The sequence below is a fragment of the Patiria miniata genome, unplaced genomic scaffold (assembly GCF_015706575.1).
Source record: "Patiria miniata isolate m_02_andy unplaced genomic scaffold, ASM1570657v1 HiC_scaffold_6, whole genome shotgun sequence".
In the NCBI taxonomy this organism is placed as follows: Eukaryota; Metazoa; Echinodermata; class Asteroidea; order Valvatida; family Asterinidae; genus Patiria; species Patiria miniata.
The window spans coordinates 22,059,575-22,081,149 of record NW_024037073.1 but is presented as its reverse complement, the minus strand read 5'-3'; the positions used below and the strand labels follow the sequence as shown (position 1 = coordinate 22,081,149).

General features: G+C 39.7%; 2 protein-coding genes across 3 annotated transcripts; both read left to right on the top strand.

Annotated features, from left to right (window-relative positions):
• Positions 1-976: 976 nt before the first annotated feature.
• On the top strand, positions 977-4,264 carry LOC119742951 (endo-1,4-beta-xylanase C-like). 2 transcript variants are annotated; one of them, XM_038219234.1, is made up of 5 exons: positions 977-1,046; positions 1,980-2,070; positions 2,298-2,348; positions 2,692-2,742; positions 3,134-4,264. In XM_038219234.1, the coding sequence occupies exons 1-5, from the start codon at positions 999-1,001 to the stop codon at positions 3,214-3,216; spliced, it is 324 nt and encodes a 107-aa protein (XP_038075162.1). In that variant the 5' UTR covers positions 977-998; the 3' UTR covers positions 3,217-4,264. The 2 variants fall into 2 exon arrangements, with proteins under 2 accessions (XP_038075162.1, XP_038075163.1); XM_038219235.1 differs by having other exon boundaries at positions 2,692-2,774; positions 3,217-4,264.
• Positions 4,265-7,583: 3,319 nt separating this feature from the next.
• LOC119743335 lies at positions 7,584-21,527 on the top strand. Its single transcript, XM_038219738.1, has 8 exons — positions 7,584-7,652; positions 14,344-14,550; positions 15,310-15,369; positions 15,622-15,822; positions 18,087-18,212; positions 19,083-19,173; positions 19,402-19,452; positions 19,843-21,527. Exons 1-6 carry the CDS (start codon positions 7,584-7,586, stop codon positions 19,128-19,130), a joined length of 711 nt encoding a protein of 236 aa, XP_038075666.1. The 3' UTR covers positions 19,131-19,173; positions 19,402-19,452; positions 19,843-21,527.
• Positions 21,528-21,575: the final 48 nt, after the last annotated feature.

The following is a 21,575-nucleotide window of genomic DNA, read 5'->3' as shown; positions in this document are numbered from 1 at the left end:
TACGTAAGCTGGCACGAGACAAGGAACATATAATAATAAAATGAAAAGATGGCAAAAGGCTGTTTGAGCAAAAAAGACCAAAAAAACAACAACAAAAATAACATGTGAGGAATACAGAAACGCAGTAGACTTAATCAGGAGAGAAGGCTACGATACATAATGGGATTTGGCTATATATAGCACAGGTAACATAGCTCTTGAGATTTCTGGTAATGACGTCACGATGACGTCATCAAGTATCATTTTACAAGCAAGCAAATATTTCTAGATTTAATCTCTCAAAATATATATGAAAATCAACTGTTAAAGATTTAATTTTGTTTTTATGACAATCGATACAATATTGTGGGGTCGTCATTTTTTGTATTAAGTGCAAAATCAGATAACTCTTCCTTCCGGTCGAAACCGGAAGTGCCTGAAAATTTAAAATTGATGTGAACTTGCTTTCAACGATGTGAGTCTCTGCTTAGGCTGTACTTTACAAAAATATTACAGGTGACGTCATCAAATGTTGGAGCACCCTCTAGCGGCATGTTGAAAAAGTCGAATTTTGGTATTTTGAGTTGATGTGTTCGGCGAAGTTTGTGGTAATTGCTACAAACATGAAAGCCCAACACCGTGTGGTTGTTCCTATAACCTCTAGTTTCTCATTGAAGTTGCCGTCGTTGCTTCACTCTTGAAGCACAATATAATGAGAATCACGTCTCCTCCGCTTTTCTTGATTTAAAGTATTTCTAAACTGCGATTTGTGCTTCAACATGTATGATGAAGTTATAAGATTTTCAAAATTGCCTAGACGTTCACAAGACGGATCGTTACGTACCGCAAAAAATATTTGGGTTTAATATGTGTTGAATTGTGGGATACCCTTAAAGTGAAGGTAACTGATACATTATATCTCTTGCAATGATTCTATGCAGGCGGCTGTCAATGGTGTTTATGCTACACTGATACTTCTCGCCGTAGCGGAGTTTGTTGTCGCCATCGTTGGTGCCAGCATGACCTGCGGTCCCCTTTGCAACGGTGGATCAGCAACTCAGACTGTGGTAGGTACCGCATTGGACAACACCAAGTTGTATCCTCTGTATCTGCATTGCTTGTTGTTTTATCAAGATCAAGTAATTTACAATTCAGTTGACAAGTCCAGTTTTATGGGTGTATACAACAGCTCATTGTGACTTGACTTTGTCATGATGCCTTGTGATTAAGTTATTAAGGACTTTTGAGAACTTGTGACTGTTGTATAAAAGGAGTTTTCATGCTTTTGAGGTAAATTCCAGTTTAAATTTAGCAGTCAAATCTAACCTAGGCATGTATACACGTATTGCAGTTATTACCACGTAAGGTCATATAGGCATACCTTTTCATCCTTTGATTTGCTTTCCTTCGAAAGCACTTCCATTTTATTCTGGCAAAAAAAAACTAGTTATTCGCCGTTTCATGCCATGGAATACCACTGAAGCTAGTAGACGAAATGTATAAAGGTATAATAGAGTTTTCGTGTATTCACATCGCTTTCTTAAATTAATGTTACAACGGAAAAAACAATATTTGGATAATAAAGCAAATGCCCTATGGATCTACAGTCCTGGCCAAATCTCGCTGAGCCCCCAAGCCCCCGGCCCCCGTTCAATGTTGTCTCTCATTGCGCGGTGTGTGCTCCATCAGCTGTAGAGAACAACATTGACCGGGGGAGCGGGGGAGTGGGTGACCGTGGCAGGCTCAGGAAGTGTCCCAACCATTTTGGCCGGGATTGTAGATTTGCTCAGAAATCAAGAATAATTAGCCACTTAAATCATAAAAAAACCAGATCGATCATAAACAGAGAGTTCGATTGGAAAAGAATGTTCAGATATGGGATCAGCGACAATTACGCGTACGTTTGCAAGGTATCGCCATGATAGGCAATGCATTCAATTAGACGACGATGTAGTTGAAGAAACACTCCAATGAAACACAACTTTTCTTGATAATGACAGATCCACTACCAAGCTCGACCACACATGGTGGTTACCACACAGCCCCATGGCCCGGCCTTCTACAACGTTCCCTCTGGCCAGCCACAAATTGGTAAGAGATGTCTTTTTCAACATTTTAAGTTATAGTAATAATGATCAGATATCAAACTGCGAAGCTTGTGGTCTCTCCCATGTAGCCTTTTTTTTTAAATTCTTCACAACATCTTTAAGCTGTCTTTTCCTCTGTATATGTGTTCATAGAAAGTATAACACCCTTCTCTGGTCGTCTCATCCTTAAAATTGCATTTCCTAATTTCCCCTTCTCCTGTTTTGATACAGCCTACCCAGCTCAGCAGGGGCAGTATCCGCAGGCTCAAGCGCCCCCACCTGGTGAGCAATAGTACCAAGAACTCATTAAATAGGTCATCGATGACCTTTGACCTGAAGGAATCATGATATCTAGTACTTGAAACAGAATTTTAAGTCTTGACTTTTGCTTGTTAACTGTATATGTGGATGTACATAGAACTCACGCGTCGAGAATCAGGTTAAGAGGCAAAACAATATGTTGCCCTGGTTCCCTTTCATACTAACTTTCCGATAAAAGAGAAATTTGGGAGATGTTTAATTGATGTAAAGTATATTAAATGAAAAAAGGTGTACTAAAATATTTACTCAAATATACTGTCTCATCCTTAAAACTTCATTCACCCTTTTTCCTGTTTTGATGCAGCTTACCCAGCCCAGCAGGTGCAGTATCCGCAGGCTCAAGCGCCCCCAACCGGTGAGCAACAGTACCAAGAACTCATTAAATAGGTCAGCGATGACCTTTGACCTGAAGGAATTATGATATCTAGTGCTTGAAACAGAATTTAAAGTCTTGAATTTTGCTTGTTAACGGTATATGTGGATGTTCATTTAGCTTTTATAGAACTCACGCGTCGAGAATCAGGTTAAGAGGCAAAACAATATGTTGCCCTGGCTCCATTTCACAATAACTTTCCGATAAAAGAGAAATGTGGGAGATGTTTAATTGATGTAAAGTATATTAAATGAAAAAAAGTGTACTTTGAGATATTTACTGAAAAGCTGCTGTTACATTACGGTGATGTGTACATTAACCACACTGTCTCATCCTTAACACTTCATTCACCCTTTCTCCTGTTTTGATGCAGCTAACCCAGCCCAGCACGTGCAGTATCCGCAGACTCAAGCGCCCCCAACCGGTGAGCAACAGTACCAAGAACTCATTAAATAGGTCATCGATGACCTTTGACCTGATGGAATCATCTAGGGCTTAAAACGGAATTTAAGTTTTGGCTTGTTCATGTAAACTTTATATGAATGCACATTAAGCTTTTAGCAGTCACGCGTCAAGAAATAGGTTCGGAGGTAAAGCGATATGTTACTCTGGCTCCATTTTAGAATATTTTTTTTCTCAAATGAAAGTTAGAATGTTGGAGATGCTTAATTTGAATCAAGCAGTTAATGAAAAAAAGTATAATATAGGCCTATTCAGATATTTACTCAATAGCTGTTGTAACATTATGCATAATGTATATATTAAATAAACTAAAAATGGGCCATTCCCAAAATCACAGCCTCGGCTGTAGACATTCGGGGCATGTTTTGCGTTTCTGACTAAAATACTAGTTAGTTTTGTTGTATTTAATTGCTGCGTTTTCAAAGACGTCCATCACTGAACGCCAAAGGCAGTGTCTTTCTGTTTGTTTTGTGCATTCGAAATTGCTCCGGAGCCAAATTTAGCCTTAACCAACAGCAGGTTCACCGCTTTACAAATAAAGGTGTGACCAATATAAGCTTTTATATAACCGACATACAAATCCTTGTCCTTTGATTGGAGGAACTCCCATCACGTGACATTCGTTATGGCCCCCATTCACGCCCGGGCTCAAAAAGTATACTATCCGCCAATGGGGAATGGGAAATACTATTTCCAGTTCACTCGGCTTCGCCTCGTGAAATGGAAAAGTCCAGATTTTACCTTGCGATAATATTTCTCCCATTCCACGCTGAGCATAACAGGGAGTCGTATAATTTAGAAAATTGAGTTTATGTTAAATTGTTTGAGGTTCTAGATATGGAATTTATTGCCTTAGTTTTCAAATTGGAAGGGGTTTCGGTGTTATGTTTCACCTGGGGAATCTGTATGATAATGAAATATAAAAACAGCTCTCTGTACAACGCATGACGAGCTGCTTCTCCGAATTAGATCCATTCGTTGATCAAGCTGGTATTGATGGAATAGCCCACATTAGCTTTCTTGCATTCACAGCAAAAACAAATTTAAAAAAAGAATTCAAGATTGCTGACTTGATATAGCCGCTGTGACTTTTTAAACCCCGTCCGTTGACTTCAACAGCACTTGGCGTAAGTTACACACTTATTTGTTTTCTTCTTAAAAGAGATGTCTAAGCTTTGTAATTCACACATATTATATTAGTCAGTACTACTCAGATTTGTCATTTATATGTACACAGTACTCACTTTGGTTTTGCTAATGTATCAATGAGCAAATGATATGTCCCTATGAGAAGGTGATGTTTGAACGTTTTTTTGTAATTGTTATTATGAGTTATTATTGTTTGATAACATGTCTGTCAATTTTGTTTGCATCAGAACTTCCCGTACCGGGGGTGGACCTTCAGCTGTGTTTGTGTTTGGTCATGCTGCTAAAAACTCCGTTCCATTGATTTCATATCTTGGATGCTTTCCATACAACAATGACCAGAATTTTAAAATGTTATCCTACACTGTTTGGAACAGAACTGCCGTAAGGGCTGAACATTTAGTTATATTTTATGCTGCTAAAACGTATTCCCATTTCAGGGATGCTTTCTATACAACAACGTCCTTAAGTGTTAAGAAACCACATTTGGAAAAGGGATTAAAAAATAAATAGTCAGGATATCACGTTCACTTGTCTTTAAACTTAATGGATTTTTTTTAATAGTAAAGTTCGTAGTGCAGACCTTATTATGAAACATTTAAAATAAAGAGAATGCTTGAATTCCCATTTGCCTCAACGGTTTTTTTTGTTTTGTGGGGGATGCGGGCACTGGGAATTTGTTGGGGCACATTCCCCCGGCTCCAAGCACACACCCGGCTACTCGGTCATGAATAAAAACTGTTGAAGGAAACGAAGGCGTCGAAAAGTATTGTGGTGAAGTCACTTGAAATAGGCCTACACAACTACGTGCATTTCTTGTGCATGGTTGACGATTGGTGCGCTCACGGAAGTGTAGTTCGTGTACTCACTTTGGGTCACGGGTTTTGCAATAATGTATACAATGAGATCTCGTACACAGTTGAGGGAAAAGGCCTTCAGTACCACTGTGAAGTCGAGGCACTTTTAATGCCACTAAGCGATTGCTTTATTTAGAATATGACGCGGTGGTACCCTTAATTTTGTTTGACAAACCACATATTATATGCACTTGATGAAACTCTATGATGTCACCAAATTGGTCTATGGGGACGGGCATCACTAGCGTTGGGTAGGTAAACGTGTGAGGGGCTACGGAGAATCAACACGAGAAATAGATAATATTGTGTGTAAAAGGCAAGAGGCATTTTCAGTGATGATTTTCAAGAGATGACAAAGTGAAGAGACGAATAAAAGAATAAATGAATGACCGAATACATGAATAAAGTGCGGACAAAAGTTGACGTGTCAGTGAAATAGTAACACTTAGTAACGTGTTTGATTTGATTTAATTGCATTGTTTGCAAACAAAAACAAAAAATCCCATCTTATTAATAATTAATGCGGTACCCGCTGCTATGTACAATAGATTCGAACCAACCAACCGATCCCGTTAGCACGATAGTGGAGAGGTAAGACATCTGCACTAGAAAGCAGGAGGTCGTGGGTTCGAACCCACCTGAGTGTTTTTTTTCCCAACCTTCACTCGGGAGGTAAGACACTTAGTATACAGTGTCTATACGTCGGTGAAGGGCAAAACGTAATTTGATTTACATCACCCCGACGCAAAAATCCCATCTTATTTCTGTCAATTGTTTGTTCTGTTGTAGTAGTAGGTCTACTCATTACTGCTACTTCAGACAGTCCAATACAAAATAACACTTTCCAAGTAATTTTGTTCTCAATAATATTTCACATTTTATACAATCAGTTTCAAATTCGAACTGATTATAACATGAATAGAATGCTTGTATTGTTCTCTTTCAACAATAAGAGTAACAATTATTAAATTCGCACAAATTCTTAGAAATATAAAAAACTCAACAGTCATCAATAAAAAAAAATCAATGAACAAATGAACAATGAATTAATTAACATACTGTTGTATTGTTTACTTGAAAAAGCATGTGGACAAAAAGCCATAAACAATGTCGACATGATGTAAAGTGCAAGATCTGGGGGAGAATTATTCATACTACTCCCATCTCTGATTCCTGTTTACAGGTACCAGAGCGTCAATCGCTTCTCAAAAATGGGGGTAAATACCTTGATCAGAACTAATGCAAGTGCGAAGCCCTTATGGCCTTGGGTGATGGGGTCCGGGGCCTGCTGAAGGGCCCGGAAATTCTTTTGTGGTGCGATCTGAGGCGATTTCTGACCATTTTAACCAATTTGTTTTTGAGCAAGAGATCGTCATTTATACATTATTTTCGAGTGTGGAGTCATTGAATCAGCTATTCTGAACTACAGAATGAAATATGGGCTACAATTTGTATCCGTTGACGAAAAAAGTGTACAGGGGGGGGGGGACAAACGATACGATACCCCTCACACTTTAAAAGTGCGTGTGTGAGGGGGTGGGGGTTGGGGGGGTGGGGGGGGCACATGTCCGGGCACATGTCCAACCCCCCGTCCCCCACCAATTGAAGCCCATGCCTATTTACAATACAGTCAGCTCATTCACAGCACAATACTGTACACTGTCTCAAAATGAGGTACCTAAGCATTTCCCCCTGAAGCACCTGAGTGGTACTAAATCAGGGAAAAAACAGATTTATGATGTTACATATCTCCATGATTGACATGAAAGGGGGGATTTAGTGGCTTTGCACAACTAACTTGCACACCTCGCGTTCAGTGACTGGAGCAAATTTACTTTACACCTACCAGTAATGTGGTGGCGCCCTTTCAAACGAAAAACTACTTCCTGTTTTACTTTTTTCAGCAGAGTGTCTTTTCTTTCCCTTGTACGATATATGGACAAACCCAGTCTGTATGCGCTGTGTGTAGGTCTTTAGAACGCCGTTTCCGTCAGTGACGCCGTTTTAGGAAACAAGAACACTCTATCCAGCGAAAGGTACTGAAACGATTGCGTTTGTTTTTTCGCTTAAATCACTTTTAAATGTCCTATAATAATGTTTATCATTACTATGGCAAGAAAAGCAAGTGCTTATTGGCGCCTTGAGAGAGTGAGACAGGTTTTTCCAGAAGATGTCCCATGGAGCATTTGCGAAACTATGTGAACTTGAAAAATCAGAAGTATAAATGTATTAACACTCAGACCTTATCTCACTTTTATAAAATATGTGAAAATATGGATGAATTGAACCGATCGACCGCCTGACTAATTATGGATTAATTGATTGGATTAACAGATTCCAGAGATACTTTCTGTCACAATGATGACCCCTACCAACGCCCCACCGGCCTACGTGGCTGCGCCTCAGCCCGTCGGCCAGCAACAACTGGTAAGTCCGTGACCACTTCGGGAATTAGACTGTTCAGTTTTGGCTAAAAGTGAAATTAAGACTAATGCAGCAGACTGGGTAATAGCTGCTCATTTCTATGATTGCTTTATTGACAATTGGATCTGTGAGAAAATGTGTAATTTAGAAATCAATGGTGATTTTACTTTCTGTTTGCTCGGGTTGGGTAAAAGATTCCGTCAATGCACCGTCGCCATTTTGCCTACCTTGTACCAGTTTGTACAGGTCAACTGAACATGACTGGCTTTCACACTTGACTACACACACACCAGTAAAGTTTACTACTGGTATTTGCAATGTCATGTGCGTAGTGCCTTTATTCATATGGTAATGTCAGAATGAGAAAGAACATCATATTTACCTGTACGACACGTTCTGTACTTGTTGTACGCCTGTCGAGTGTAGGCCTACAAGGCAAATTATTCTCTCGTAGTTGTTGGTGTTCGTAATTTGTTGGTTTAGGCCTACATTACATCAATCACCGGTATGCAATATGCCATTATGGCGTTGAGTTTGTTCTACAAAGTATCACAAATTCATTTCATCTTTTTCATCACTCCACACTACTACCCAATAAATACCTAGCATATTAGGCTGAGAGCTGGATAGGGTTTAACAAAAATCCCCTTATGGTCCAAGGCATAGTATCATCGACCTTGATCACAGAATGGCAAGTCTTAAGCTTCGCTAGATCAGACCGATGCTCATTGTCGCCATGCCAAATGGGGCCAATTTTACATTTACTTAACATTGTGAAAACAAGAACGAAATCAGTTTCGTTTGACAGCTTGGCACTTGAAGATAATTGAAATATAATTTTTGAGTGATGTTAGATCAGACTAATTAAATAAGAGCGGCGCCAAATTCGGGGAGGGGGCGGGCTCGCTACCCACTTCCATGTATATTTTTGCGTATATTTTTGCTTATATCTTCGCAATGCACTTTTATAAATTGTGTCAAGTTTCCCTGACAGGTTTGCTGGTGTCTTGCAGTTATTTTGACACACATTTTTTGGAAAATAGGGCAAACCTTACCTTCATCGCAAAATGTCTATTTTCCAAAACAGGTGTCTAGATGTAACTTTCCCATCTTGATAATGATCTGTGTACATACCGTCCAATCAATTACCGTTTGAAAATTGTCAAAAAAAAAAAAAAAAAAAAAAAAAAACCTTTACCGTTTACCCTATTATAATCTTGGTGTGGAAACAGAAAAAGCAAATCGATTACCAGTTACCGTTTATGCGTCTAAAAAAACGGAAACAGAAAAAAAACTTGTTTTACATTTTACCGCTTTTTGAATCTGTTAAAAAAATTAAAAAGCAAACCCTTTACCCATTTCTGTCTTTTTAATTGAGAATTGAAATTTAAAAAAAGGAAAAAGCAAACCTTTTACCAGTAACCGTTTTTGAATTAAAAAAACCCAGCAAACCCACCCTTTACCAGTTACCGTTTTAGAATCTTAAAAAGAAAAAAGGAAAAGCAAACCATTAACCGTACACCCTTTTTTGAATTTTAACCCTTCGCGTGCTAATTTTTGGCGCTGTGATATTAGACGGCTGCATGGAATCAATCCATGACACAATGTAATTTGAGCTACCCGGCCCTCAAAGTCCACCATTCACCCAGATTAACCCCTGGTATCACTCAGGCCCTATAAACAGTCAATAAAACCAGACACTAACCTCCTCAATGCCATTTGACAGTTCCATTTTTGCCACAGGGGTGGTCGAGGTAATCCCTATGTGAACAATGCATTTGTACACAAGCCTATGTAAATGCGCACAAGCACATTAGGTTTTCCCGCCAATTTCCAACCCCTCCAGTAGGATCACAAGACTTACACCCCCTCTAGTGGATGAACCATGGTCCATACTAGGATCTAGCGATAGATGACCTGGGCATGGCTAACACGTGGCTGGGACAATAAAAAACAAAGAAAAAGCAAAGCCTTTACAGGACACCGTTTTGGGGTCTGTCTTTCGAAAAAGGGACAACGCATCGAGTTACAGCATTCCTTTTTTGATGCGTATTCCTAAAAACAAAATAAAAAATCCTTGTCCTCTGTATACAGATAAAAAAATATCACAGCACACTCGTATTTGTTTCATTTTATTCTACTGAAACACAAACAACTAAAAACTATACGACAATTTGTTTTTTGGGTTTTTTTTTCCCGCTCAAACACGTAGTAGTAGAAGTAGTAGTACATTTATTTCGATGCTGTCCTTGGATGAAGGCTACAGTGTTTACAATAAGTTAATACAATATTACAGGTTAAGTTTAATATCAAATTATTACACAAAGAACAACATTTAAGTTTTGGTGAAGCAAAAATGCTTTTGTACACTAACCTAGGGACAGACAATGGGACAGACAGGACAAAGGACTACAACAACAAATGAGTGTGCATGCAGGTACTAAGACATAACAATACGAGATAATTTACACATTACATTTATAAATATGCATCAAGAAGTTGTTTTCTTAGTTTTTGACAAATATAGCCTGTGATGGTGATTTTTTCATAGATTCACTAAGACTGTTCCAGTAATTTGCACCACGTTGAATAAGATTGTTTTTAAACAAGGTCGTTCGACTGTAACAAACATGGATATTTTTTCTAGAAGCACTTCGAGTATTGTGTGAATGTATGTTTGATGATAACGAAAAATATGAGCTAAAACCAGGTAATGCATTATTTGCCAACACAGTAAAGAAAAAAAGGGTAACAAGAAAAAGAAAAACGAAACCTATCACTAGTTTCAGCCCAACGAAACCCGAGTGCGGCCAAGTTCGTCAGAAAGTGTCTCGCTGCTGTTTCCGGGGGATAAACAAATTGTTCTCAAGGCGTGGCGGGAGACCCAGGATCGATAATGTACATTTACATGTGTGCATAAGAGTGCCGACAAATAGATCGAATTCCAATTTCGCTTCACTTTTAGGCCAAAAAAAAAAAAAAAAATTGTCGGTCTCTGGTCAGACCGAAGTTCCGGAATTGATGCGGCGACGCGGTTTAGGCCAAAAAAAAAATAAGTCGGTCTCTGATCAGCGCGCGCGTCGATTTTAATCATGCGCGTCAATTTTTTTTTTTCCAAAATGTTCCGCGGTAGCTCCAACAGCGCCCTCTATTGCCGCACCTGCTCATTTTTTTTTTTACCAAAGAGCAACAAAGAATAGGAAATTGCACCAAGGCAAATGATCGAGAGCACAAGGCAAATTATGGAGGACACCAGTGTACACGAGGACACCAAAAAAGCAAAATAGTACCCCACCTTGTCTGTACAATCCAAGCTTGAAGAAAAAAAAAATCAAAAAAAAAACGCGTCCCCGCGTCAATTCTGGAACTTTGGTCTGACCAGAGACAGAATTTTTTTTTGGCCTTATTTTATTTTTTATTTTTTTGGTGGTTTTTTTTCTTCAAATTTTGAATTGTACACTCAAGGTAGGTACTATTTTGTTTTTATGTGTCCTCATTACACATTGGGGTCCTCCATAATTTGCCTTGGTGCCCTTTATCATTTGCCTTGGTGCAATTTCCTCATTCTTTGGTGCTCCTTGGTACAAATATTTGAGGAGGTGCGGCAATAGAGGTCGTTGTTGTAGCTTCTGGGTTAACTTGAAGGGGAAAAAAGGTTGACGCGCATGATTAACATCGACGCGCGCGCTGACTCGAGACCGAGTATTTTTTTTTTGGCCTTAAGATACTTTTTCATTTTCTACAACTGCCAAGACATCAATAAAAACTGGTTTTATTTTCTCCTCCTTAATTTTGTAGTACATGTGAAGTTTCAATTCGATGTGTTAGTCGGCACTCTCTTAGGCCTACCTGTTTTTGAAAATGGACAGTTTGCAACGAAGCTTAGTGTGCCCTGTTTTCATAAAATTGGTGTCAAATAAATGCAAGACATCAGCAAACATGTCAGGGAAACTCGGCACGATTTAAAAAGTGCATTGTGACGATATCAGCGAAAATGTACATGAATGGTGGTGGTGGCCCCGCCCCCTCCGCCCTTTTTGTGCCACTTTTAGTTAATTACTCTGATCTAAAATCACGCTTCAAATATATTTTCATTATCTACGAGCGCCAAGCTATTGATTAATTAAAATGTAAAATTGGCCCAATTTGCCTTGGCGAAACTGGCCATTCTGTCATCAGTGTCGATGATACTATTGTGGCGAAACGAGCTATACACCCTTCGTGGCGGGAATAACTAGGTGACCCGACAGTCTGACCCGATCGAAGAATGTAATTAGACCTGGCCTTAAGGCGAGCCATCAGATAACGACCGTTCGGGTACTGGGTCCGGTATGCTAATTTCTTTCACCCCAATCGGTACGAAGCCAGAAGCCACCCGGTCACTGAAGCGTGACGCCCCAATCGGTCCAACCTGGTGACTCATGGTTTCACAATAGGCAACATAAATTGAAGCCTAGCCATGTTGGAGGATTATTCGGCCCACTGGGATTACCAGCGGCAACTTCTATGAAGCTCATCACAGTCATTGTTGCCTGCTTGAGGATGAGCGCGTCGCAAATTGGTTCCTTTGTGATGAGCCAGAGCCATGGTGCAGAAGCCAGGTGGAGTTAATCCAGGCCGATCGGTTCCATGCAAGGTCCCAATCCCTTCAACATACTGGGCGGGCTCAACCCCGAACGGTCCGGGGAGGGATTCTAATTTGAGGGCTCGCCTAACCCACAAAAATATTTATAAACCTCGCACAAGGATGAGCGGTTACCTGGCCTGACGCAAGGGGGGATATAGTTAACGAACGGCGGACTAAGCCTAGGGGCTGTTCGTTTGGCGGAAATATACCACCGATCTGCGATTAATTAAGTATTTGACTTTATTGACAAAAGAGGGGACTAACTTATTCAGATATATCCAACAGAGAGCGGGACTACATAAGCTTCACAGTGACCAGTTATTCCAAGATGTTAATCAGCTAGTTTATTCCTTTAGCACACTTCAAATATAATGTCAATGCGTCACCATTCAATAATTTATACAACGATGAACCTCACAGATCTGATGAATCCAGGTAAACCTCGGTGTTCGAATTAACACTGATAAACCTCGTTCTTAAAACAAGCACTAGTAAACCTCGCTCTTAGAATAAGCACTAGTAAACCTCCCTCTTAGAATAAGCACTAGTAAACCTCACTGTGATAATCTAGTAAACCTCGCTGTGATAATAAGCACTAGTAAACCTCGCTGTGATAATGAACACTAGTAAACCTCGCTATTAGAATAAGCAGTAGTAAACCTCGCTGTGATAATGAACACTAGTAAACCTCGCTGTTAGCTGAAGGGTCAACTGCACCCCTTGTCATTAACTTATACAATTATAATCTTCGTACGGCTCTTGGGTCAACTGCACCCTTTATTAGCTTATGCAATTATAATCGTCTGGTTCAACAGGGGTCAACTGCACTCCCTTATGATTAACTTGCACAATTATAACTCACAGCTTAGCGGGGTAATTCACTTAAGGTAAACCTCACTTGGGTATACCTCACCTAGACTTGAGGTTTCTAGTTTATCAGAAAGTGGTCGTCTGCACCACTGACTTAAATAACGGGCTAGTGTTCTTTCACTTAGCACAAATGACCCCAATGAGGTCTACAAATAACAGAATAGATTTATACAATAGAACACAATCCTTGCTACTGGCTTGACCGTACCAGCGAATTACACACACGGGATACTTAGTAACGTTTCTATGACCCACCGGACGATAATAATAGCCCTCTGAACGTTAACCCCCAGTAAACCTTCGGGAAACTCAGGATTCACGGACTTTACAGGGCCGCAATCAAGTCACGATTCCCTCCACAAGTCACGATTAAGCAGGTTCCCCGGCAGGAAAAGCGAGCTCAGTTGTCCAAGTCCGCATCAACCGCAGCCACGCCAATTGGCATAGATCAACGGCAGACAGACCTTCCGAACAGTCTTAGCTACACTTCTTCCTCAATGGGAAAACAAGCCTACGGACTCACAGGGCAGCTATACCGCAGCTACGCGTAATGGCACAAACAACGGAAGACAATCCTTAAGTCTGAAGTAAGCCTAACTGTTCCCCAACCTTCAGATTTACTCCGGGTCCGACTATTATCTTAACTCAGGCCCTATATCTGAAATATCCAGACTTCTTAACAACAATCCACCCCAAATCATATCCGATAAGACCTTAAACTGCACAGGGGGATGTAAACAACGAAGTCCAGCTTTACTGACCGATCACACAAGGCGCGATGGGGCTTTCTCCCGCTCCGGTCCAACCACGGTAACCCAGTAAACGCTGTCAGCTCACGAGATTGCACGACACAACGCGGTCACTCCCAGGAATTTACTCGTTGAAGTCTCTCACAGCAGTGCCGATCCCACGCCAGGCCACGAGGCAATCGCCCCAGACCAAGCCGGATGCACGCTGCTGATTGGTCGCTGCGCGATATCACGCCCTTGTTCACGCGGTACATGCCTGAATAATTAATAGCCAGACATGCCCATCAGCCTAGTGTACATGCAGGACGCGCATGCCGATTGGTTGCCCCACAGTATCACGCGCTCTAACGCGCGGACTGACGTGATGCTTCTGAGGCTAGACTTGATATCAAAACTCTCAGTTTTTATCATTGCCACTCGACCCGAACATTTCCGTATCATTCACCAGGTGACGGTGCAACCCGCTGCCGGCGTTACTTTCGGCACGGTCAACCCACAGCCTCGAAGTGGTAACTGGAAGGGTATTCTATGGACAGGAATAATTCAAGTGGTTTTGGGTTCCTTGACCGTCATTCTGGGGATTGTCACCCTTTCAGCATTTAACCGTGTGAACGATAGCAGTGATATTGCATCCCCACTTTGGTGTGGTATCGTAGTAAGTATGAAACAATACTCCCGAATTCCATGCCATTCTTGTGTATTGACCAGGGGCGGATCCAGGAATTTTCGCGGAGGGGGGGTTCATTAGCCAAAAAAATCGGAAAATGTACACAGGTTTTTTTCTCCGGACATGTGGCCTCCGTAAAATATAAACTGGGGGGGGGGGGGGGGGGGGGGGGAGCTGGTACCATATTTCAATAGGGGCGCTGTTCAAATTCCACGATTATCAACACTAGATTACAGAATGGGTAAGGTAATTTGAACAGGCGGATACTATACCAGTATAATTTTTTGGGGGGTGTCACAGCCGGGGGGGGGGGGGAGGGTGGACTTATTTTTGGGGAATTTGTATGCGAATTTTTTTTTTTTTTAAAACAGTACCGATTTGTTTTTTTTCTTTGTTTCTTGTGTAAGTTCTGATGCCTATTGACTCTTTTAGCTAGGTGCAGTCGTTTTAAAAGGAAAGAGTTGTGTGGAGAGAGGAAAATGAATTGGGCGGAATATTTCCACCTCACAAAATTTATTTCTCACTTTTCACATAGCTTACGAGGTTTACGGTGTGTTTTTTGTTTTGTTTTACGTGTACAATGATACGTTATGTTTTTGACACTTCCATTTTGTGTCCACATATCTTGTTTAAGTTTTTCAATATCTTGCCAATGATGGTTGGGTTCGTATAAACATCTGCTACACATGTACATTCAAAATGAAGCATGTAGCCTTCCTTAAATTTCAGCCTTGAATGTTTTTACAGTTCTATGGCTTCGCTGGAATCTGTGGAATAGTGTCTGGATCTAAGAAGCATTCTGGATGGGTAAGCCATTGTTAAGGGTTTCTTTAATACTCGGCAGTATCATGGTGCTCAGTTGTTGCTTCCTTGAAATGGAAAATGTTCAAAATGGGAAGAGTAACCAATAAGTAGAATCCTACTATGTTATTTGCAGATAATTATGGCCTCAATATTAACATAGAACCATTTAGCGAATATTGGACCACTTCCAGCGATGTAGCCTACATCAAGATTTTTTTTAAAGAGTTTGAATAAATTGTGTGTTTTTCTGCACAGGCTGTCGGCTACATGGTCATGTCCATCTTGGCTTGTTTGGCGACGTGCTGCGTCATTGGTTTTGGTGCTGCCAGGATGTCATTCATCAATGAACACTGCTATCCGCGTTTAATTACGCGTTATCTTTATAATTATTATGGCCGCGTCGTGGCCGTCTTCGTGGCCGTCTATGACGATCCTCGTTCACACTGTGATTTGAAGGTAAGTAGAACTTTAACCTCCTTATAATGAAAACGTATTCTTGCTTCTGCCTCAGGGGGTTTCTATCTTCATCTTTTTTACACCTGTATAGGCCTATTAGGTGTTAGGCTTTCAGCCCAACATTGTAAGAATTTACTATTCTTCTAATTTGTACTCTTCATGAAAAATTCTTCCTCAGAACTGTTTGTCAAAATGAAAACATATATGAATTCAATTCATTTCAACTGTAAATTCATTTCCAAGCTTCATGAGAAAAATATATACAAACTTTAGAGAAAAGCGTTAAACCATAAAGCAGTATATATCAAATTAACAGCAAAATAAAAGAAGTTAATAGAGCATCGGGCTGTTTTAATAAGCAGAAGCTTGTGGAAAACAGCCGACAGAAAAAACACACAGGACAAACAAACAATCAAACACCCCAACAAACAAACAAAGATATTACAATGGGTAAGCTGGCACGAGACAAGGAACATATAATAATAAAATGAAAAGATGGCAAAAGGCTGTATGAGCAAAAAGACAACAAAAAAAAACCCAAAAATAACATGTGAGGAATACAGAAACACAGTAGACTTAATCAGGAGAGAGGGCTACGATGCATAATGGCAGATAAGAGCTTGCTTGTATGAAGACTTGAAAAGACCGCTGACATCTGATACGCTCATCTATAGCATTCGATACGCAAGGACCAAAGAAGCGAATGGTGTTCACAGAATAAGAGGTGCGAGTGAATGGAACATATAGATTGGTGCAGGATCTCGTGGAGTGGCTATAGTATGGCGCGAACGGAAGTGAAGAAGGAAGAGAAGACTAGCGGAAGAAGGTTGTTAGTGAACTTATACATGAATATCCAGGTATGGAGTTTGTTAATGTAATGAATAATGTACTTATAATTAGGAGTGGAAATTCGCAAAAATGATGAGTATTTCTGGAGCTCTGACTGAAACGTGTTCACTGTTCACCCAACCATAACACAACCATGATGCATTATCATGTATTTTTTTTTTTCAAAACATTAATGCACAACCCACTGAGGATGTACTTTGTTGATATTACGTCATTATGACGTCATTATGGGTCAGGTAATCTTTAAAAATAAATAAGAAATCACCCGTGAGATGCCGGAATTTGAATTTTACGGGAATTGATATGATAATACATGATCTTCATCACGTCAAATCACGTGGCCCTTCTTTCCGGTTGAAGCCGGAAGTGCTCAATAATTCGAAATTGGAAAAAGATGTGAACCTGTTTTTTAACGATGTTAGTCTCTGCCTATGTTGAACTTTACCAAATAATATCGGTGACGACAGGTTAAAACTGTCAAAAACGCATTTTCAGTCGATGTGTGTAGCGACATGTGCGGTAATCGCTTCAAAATTTCATACAACACCGGTGCGAGTAAAACATTGATGACGTCATCAGATCAGAAGTTATAATAAAAAGACCTTTTAAAAACCTTACGAAATTGCTGAAAAATCAACCGCGACAGATACAATCAAGATTTGGCTATATATAGCATAGGTAACATAGCTCTTGAGATTTCTGGTAATGACGTCACGATGACGTCATCAAGTATCATTTTACACGCAAGCAAAGATTTCTAGATTTAATCTCTGAAAATCAATATAAAAATCAACAGTTAGAGATTTAATTTTGTTTTTATGACAATCGATACAATATTGTGGGGTCGTCATTTTTTTGTATTAAGTGCAAAATCGGATAACCCTTCCTTCCGGTCGAAACCGGAAGTGCCTGATAATTTAAAATTGATGTGAACTTGTTTTCAACGATGTCAGTCTCTGCTTAAGCTGTACTTTACAAAAATATTACAGGTGACGTCATCAAATGTTAGAGCACCCTCTAGCGGCATGTTGAAAAAGTCGAATTTTGTTTTTTGAGTTGATGTGTTCGGCGAAGTTTGTGGTGATTGCTACAAACATGATAGCCCAACACTGTGTGGTTGTTCCTATAACCTCTAGTTTCTCATTGAATTTGCCGTCGTTGCTTCACTCTTGAAGCACTATATTAATGAGAATCACGTCTCCTCCGCTTTTCTTGATTTAAAGTATTTCTAAACTGCGATTTGTGCTTCAAAATGTATGATGAAGTTATAAGATTTTCAAAAATGCCTAGACGTTCATAAGACGGATCGTTACGTACCGCAAAAATATTTAGGTTTAATATGTGTTGAATTGTGGGATACCCTTAAAGTGTGAAGGTAACTGATACATTATATCTCTTGCAATGATTATATGCAGGCAGCCATCAATGATGTTTCTGCTACACTGATACTTCTCGCCATGGTGGAGTTTATTGTCGCCATCATTGGTGCCAGCATGGCCTGTGGTCCCCTTTGCAGTGGTGGATCAGCAACTCAGACTGTGGTAGGTACTGCATTGTGACAACACCAAGTTGTATCCTCTGTATCTGCATTGCTTGTTGTTTTATCAAGATCAAGTATTAAAATTACAATTCAGTTGACAAGTCCAGTTTTATGGTCGTATACAACAGCTCATTGTGACTTGACTTTGGTCATGATGCCTTGTGATTAAGTTATTAAGGACTTTTGAGAACTTGTGACTGTTTCATGCTTTTGAGGAAAATTCCAGTTTAAATTTAGCAGTCTAATCCAACCTAGGCATGTATACACGTATTGCAGTTATTACCAAGTAAGGTCATATAGGCATACCTTTTCATCCTTTGATTTGCTTTCCTTCAAAATCACTTCCATTTTATTCTGGCCAAAAAAATCTGGTTATTCGCCGTTTCATGCCATGGAATACCACTGAAGCTAGTAGACGAAATGTATAAAGGTATTATAGAGTTTTCGTGTATTCACATCGCTTTCTTAAATTAATGTTACAACGGAAAAAAATAACATTCGGATAATAAAGCAAATGCCTTATGGATCTACAATCCTGGCCAAATATCGCTGAGCCCCCAAGCCCCCGCCCCCGTTCGATGTTGTCTCTCATTGCGCGGTGAGTGCTCCATCAGCTGGAGAGAACAACATTGACTGGGGGAGCGGGGAGTGGGTGACCGTGGCAGGCTCAGGAAGTGTCCCAACCATTTTGGCCAAGATTGTTGTTTGGTTTGCTCAGAAATCAAAATAATTAGCCACTTAAATCATAAAAACAGATCGATCTTTAAACAGAGAGTTCGATGGGAAAAGAGAGTTCGATGCATTCAATTAGACGACGATGAAGTTATTAAAGAACACTCCAATGAAATATAACTTTTCTTAATAATGACAGATCCACTACCAAGCTCGACCACACGTGGTGGTTACCACACAGCCTTAGGGACCGGCCTTCTACAACGTTCCCGCTGGCCAGCCACAAATTGGTAAGAGATGTCTTTTTCAACATTTTAAGTTATAGTAATAATGATCAGATATCAAACTGCGAGGCTTGTGGTCTCTCCCATGTAGCCCTTTTTTTTTTAATCTTCACAACATCTATAAGCTGTCTTTCTCTCTGTATATGTGTTCATAGAAAGTATAACACCCTATTCTGGTCGTCTCATCCTTAAAACTTCATTTCCTAATTTCCCCCTTCTCCTGTTTTGATACAGCCTACCCAGCTCAGCAGGGGCAGTATCCACAGGTTCAAGCGCCCCCACCTGGTGAGCAAAAGTACCAAGAACTCATTAAATAGGTCATCGACGACCTTTGACCTGAAGGAATCATGATATCTAGTGCTTGAAACAGAATTTTAAGTCTTGACTTTTGCTTGTTAACTGTATATGTGGATGTACATTTAGCTTTAATAGCACTCACGCGTCGAGAATCAGGTCAAGAGGCAAAACAATATGTTGCCCTGGTTCCCTTTCATACTAACTTTCCCATAAAAGAGAAATGTGGGGGATGTTTAATTGATATAAGGTGTATTAAATGAAAAAAGTGTACTAAAATATTTACTCCAAAGCTGCTGTTACATAACGGATAATGTATATATTAACTACACTGTCTCATCCTTAAAACTTCATTTACACTTTTTCCTTGCTTTGATGCAGCTTACCCAGCCCAGCAGGTGCAGTATCCGCAGGCTCAAGCGCCCCCAACCGGTGAGCAACAGAACCAAGAACTCATTAAATAGGTCATCGATGACCTTTGACCTGATGGAATTATCTTGGGCTTGAAACGGAATTTAAGTTTTGGCTTGTTCATGTAAACTGTATGGATGCACCTTTTGCTTTTAGCAGTCACGCGTCAAGAAATAGGTTCAGCGCTAATGCGATATGTTGCTCTGGCTCCATTTTAGAATATTTTTCTCAAATGAAAGCTAGAATGTTGGAGGTGCTTCATTTGTATCAAGCAGTCAATGAAAAAAAGTATAATATACTCAGATATTTACTCAAAAGCTGTTGTAACATTACGCATAATGTATATATTAAATAAAGTAATAATGTGCCATTCCCGAAATCACAGCCTCGGCTGTAGACATTCGGTGCATGTTTTGCGTTTCCGACTGAAACACACGTTAGTTTTGTTTGATTGGTTTGCCGCATATTCAAAGACGTCCATCACTGAACGCCAAAGGCAGTGTCTTTCTGTTTGTTTTGTGCATTCGAAATTGCTCCGGCGCCAAATTTAGCCTTAACCAACAGCAGGTTCACCGCTTTACAAATAAAGGTGTGACCAATATAAGCTTTTATATAACCGACATACAAATTATTGTCATTTGATTGGTGGAACTCACATCAGAATATTGAGTTTATGTTAAATTGTTTGAGGTTCTAGATATGGAATTTATTGCCTTAGTTTTTAAATTGGAAGGGGTTTCGGTTTTATGTTTCACCTGGGGAATCTGTATGATAATGAAATAAAAACAGTTCTCTGTACAACGCATAACGAGCTGCTTCTTCGAATTAGATCCATTGGTTGATCAAGCTGGTATTGATGGAATAGCCCACATTAGCTTTCTTGCATTCACAGCAAAAACAAATTAAAAAAAAAGAATGCAAGATTGCTGACTTGATATAGCTGCTGTGACTTTTTAAACCCGTTCCGTTGACTTAAACAGCACTTGGCGTAAGTTGCACACTTATTTGTTTTCTTCTTAAAAGAGATGTCTAAGCTTTGTCATTCACACATATTATATTAGTCAGTACTACTGAGATTTGTATATTATATGTACACAGTACTCATTTTGGTTTTGCTAATGTATCAATGAGCAAATGATATGTCCCGATGAGAAGATGATGTTTGAACGGTTTTTTTTGTAATTGTTATTATGAGTAATTATTGTTTGATAATATGTCTGTCAATTTTGTTTGCATCAGAACTTCCCGTACCGGGGGGGGGGGGGGGAGAGACCTTCTGTTGTGTTTGTGTTTGGTCAGGCTGCTAAAAACTCCGTTCCCCTGATTTCATTTCTGGGATGCTTTCCATACAACAATTAATGTTCTTTAGTCTTAAGAAATAACAAATGGGAATGGACACGCAAACTTGTAAGCATGATATCACGTTTATTGTGATTATGATTTAATGTTTCTTTTTTATCGCAACTTCGTTATGCAGATCCTATATCAAAGGTTTTAAATAGACAGAATGTTTTGGTTCTGATCGCTCAACATTAAATAAATAATTTTCAAATGTTTGAATTTGCTTTTAAATTCTGTACTTGTACTTTTATATTTGTTGTGAAGACTTTTCGTCTGGCCTAGACAAAATATAGTATTGGACCCACGAAACCTCAGCTGGTATATGCAGTCTTATAATTCCGATCATGTTTTATGTAAACTTA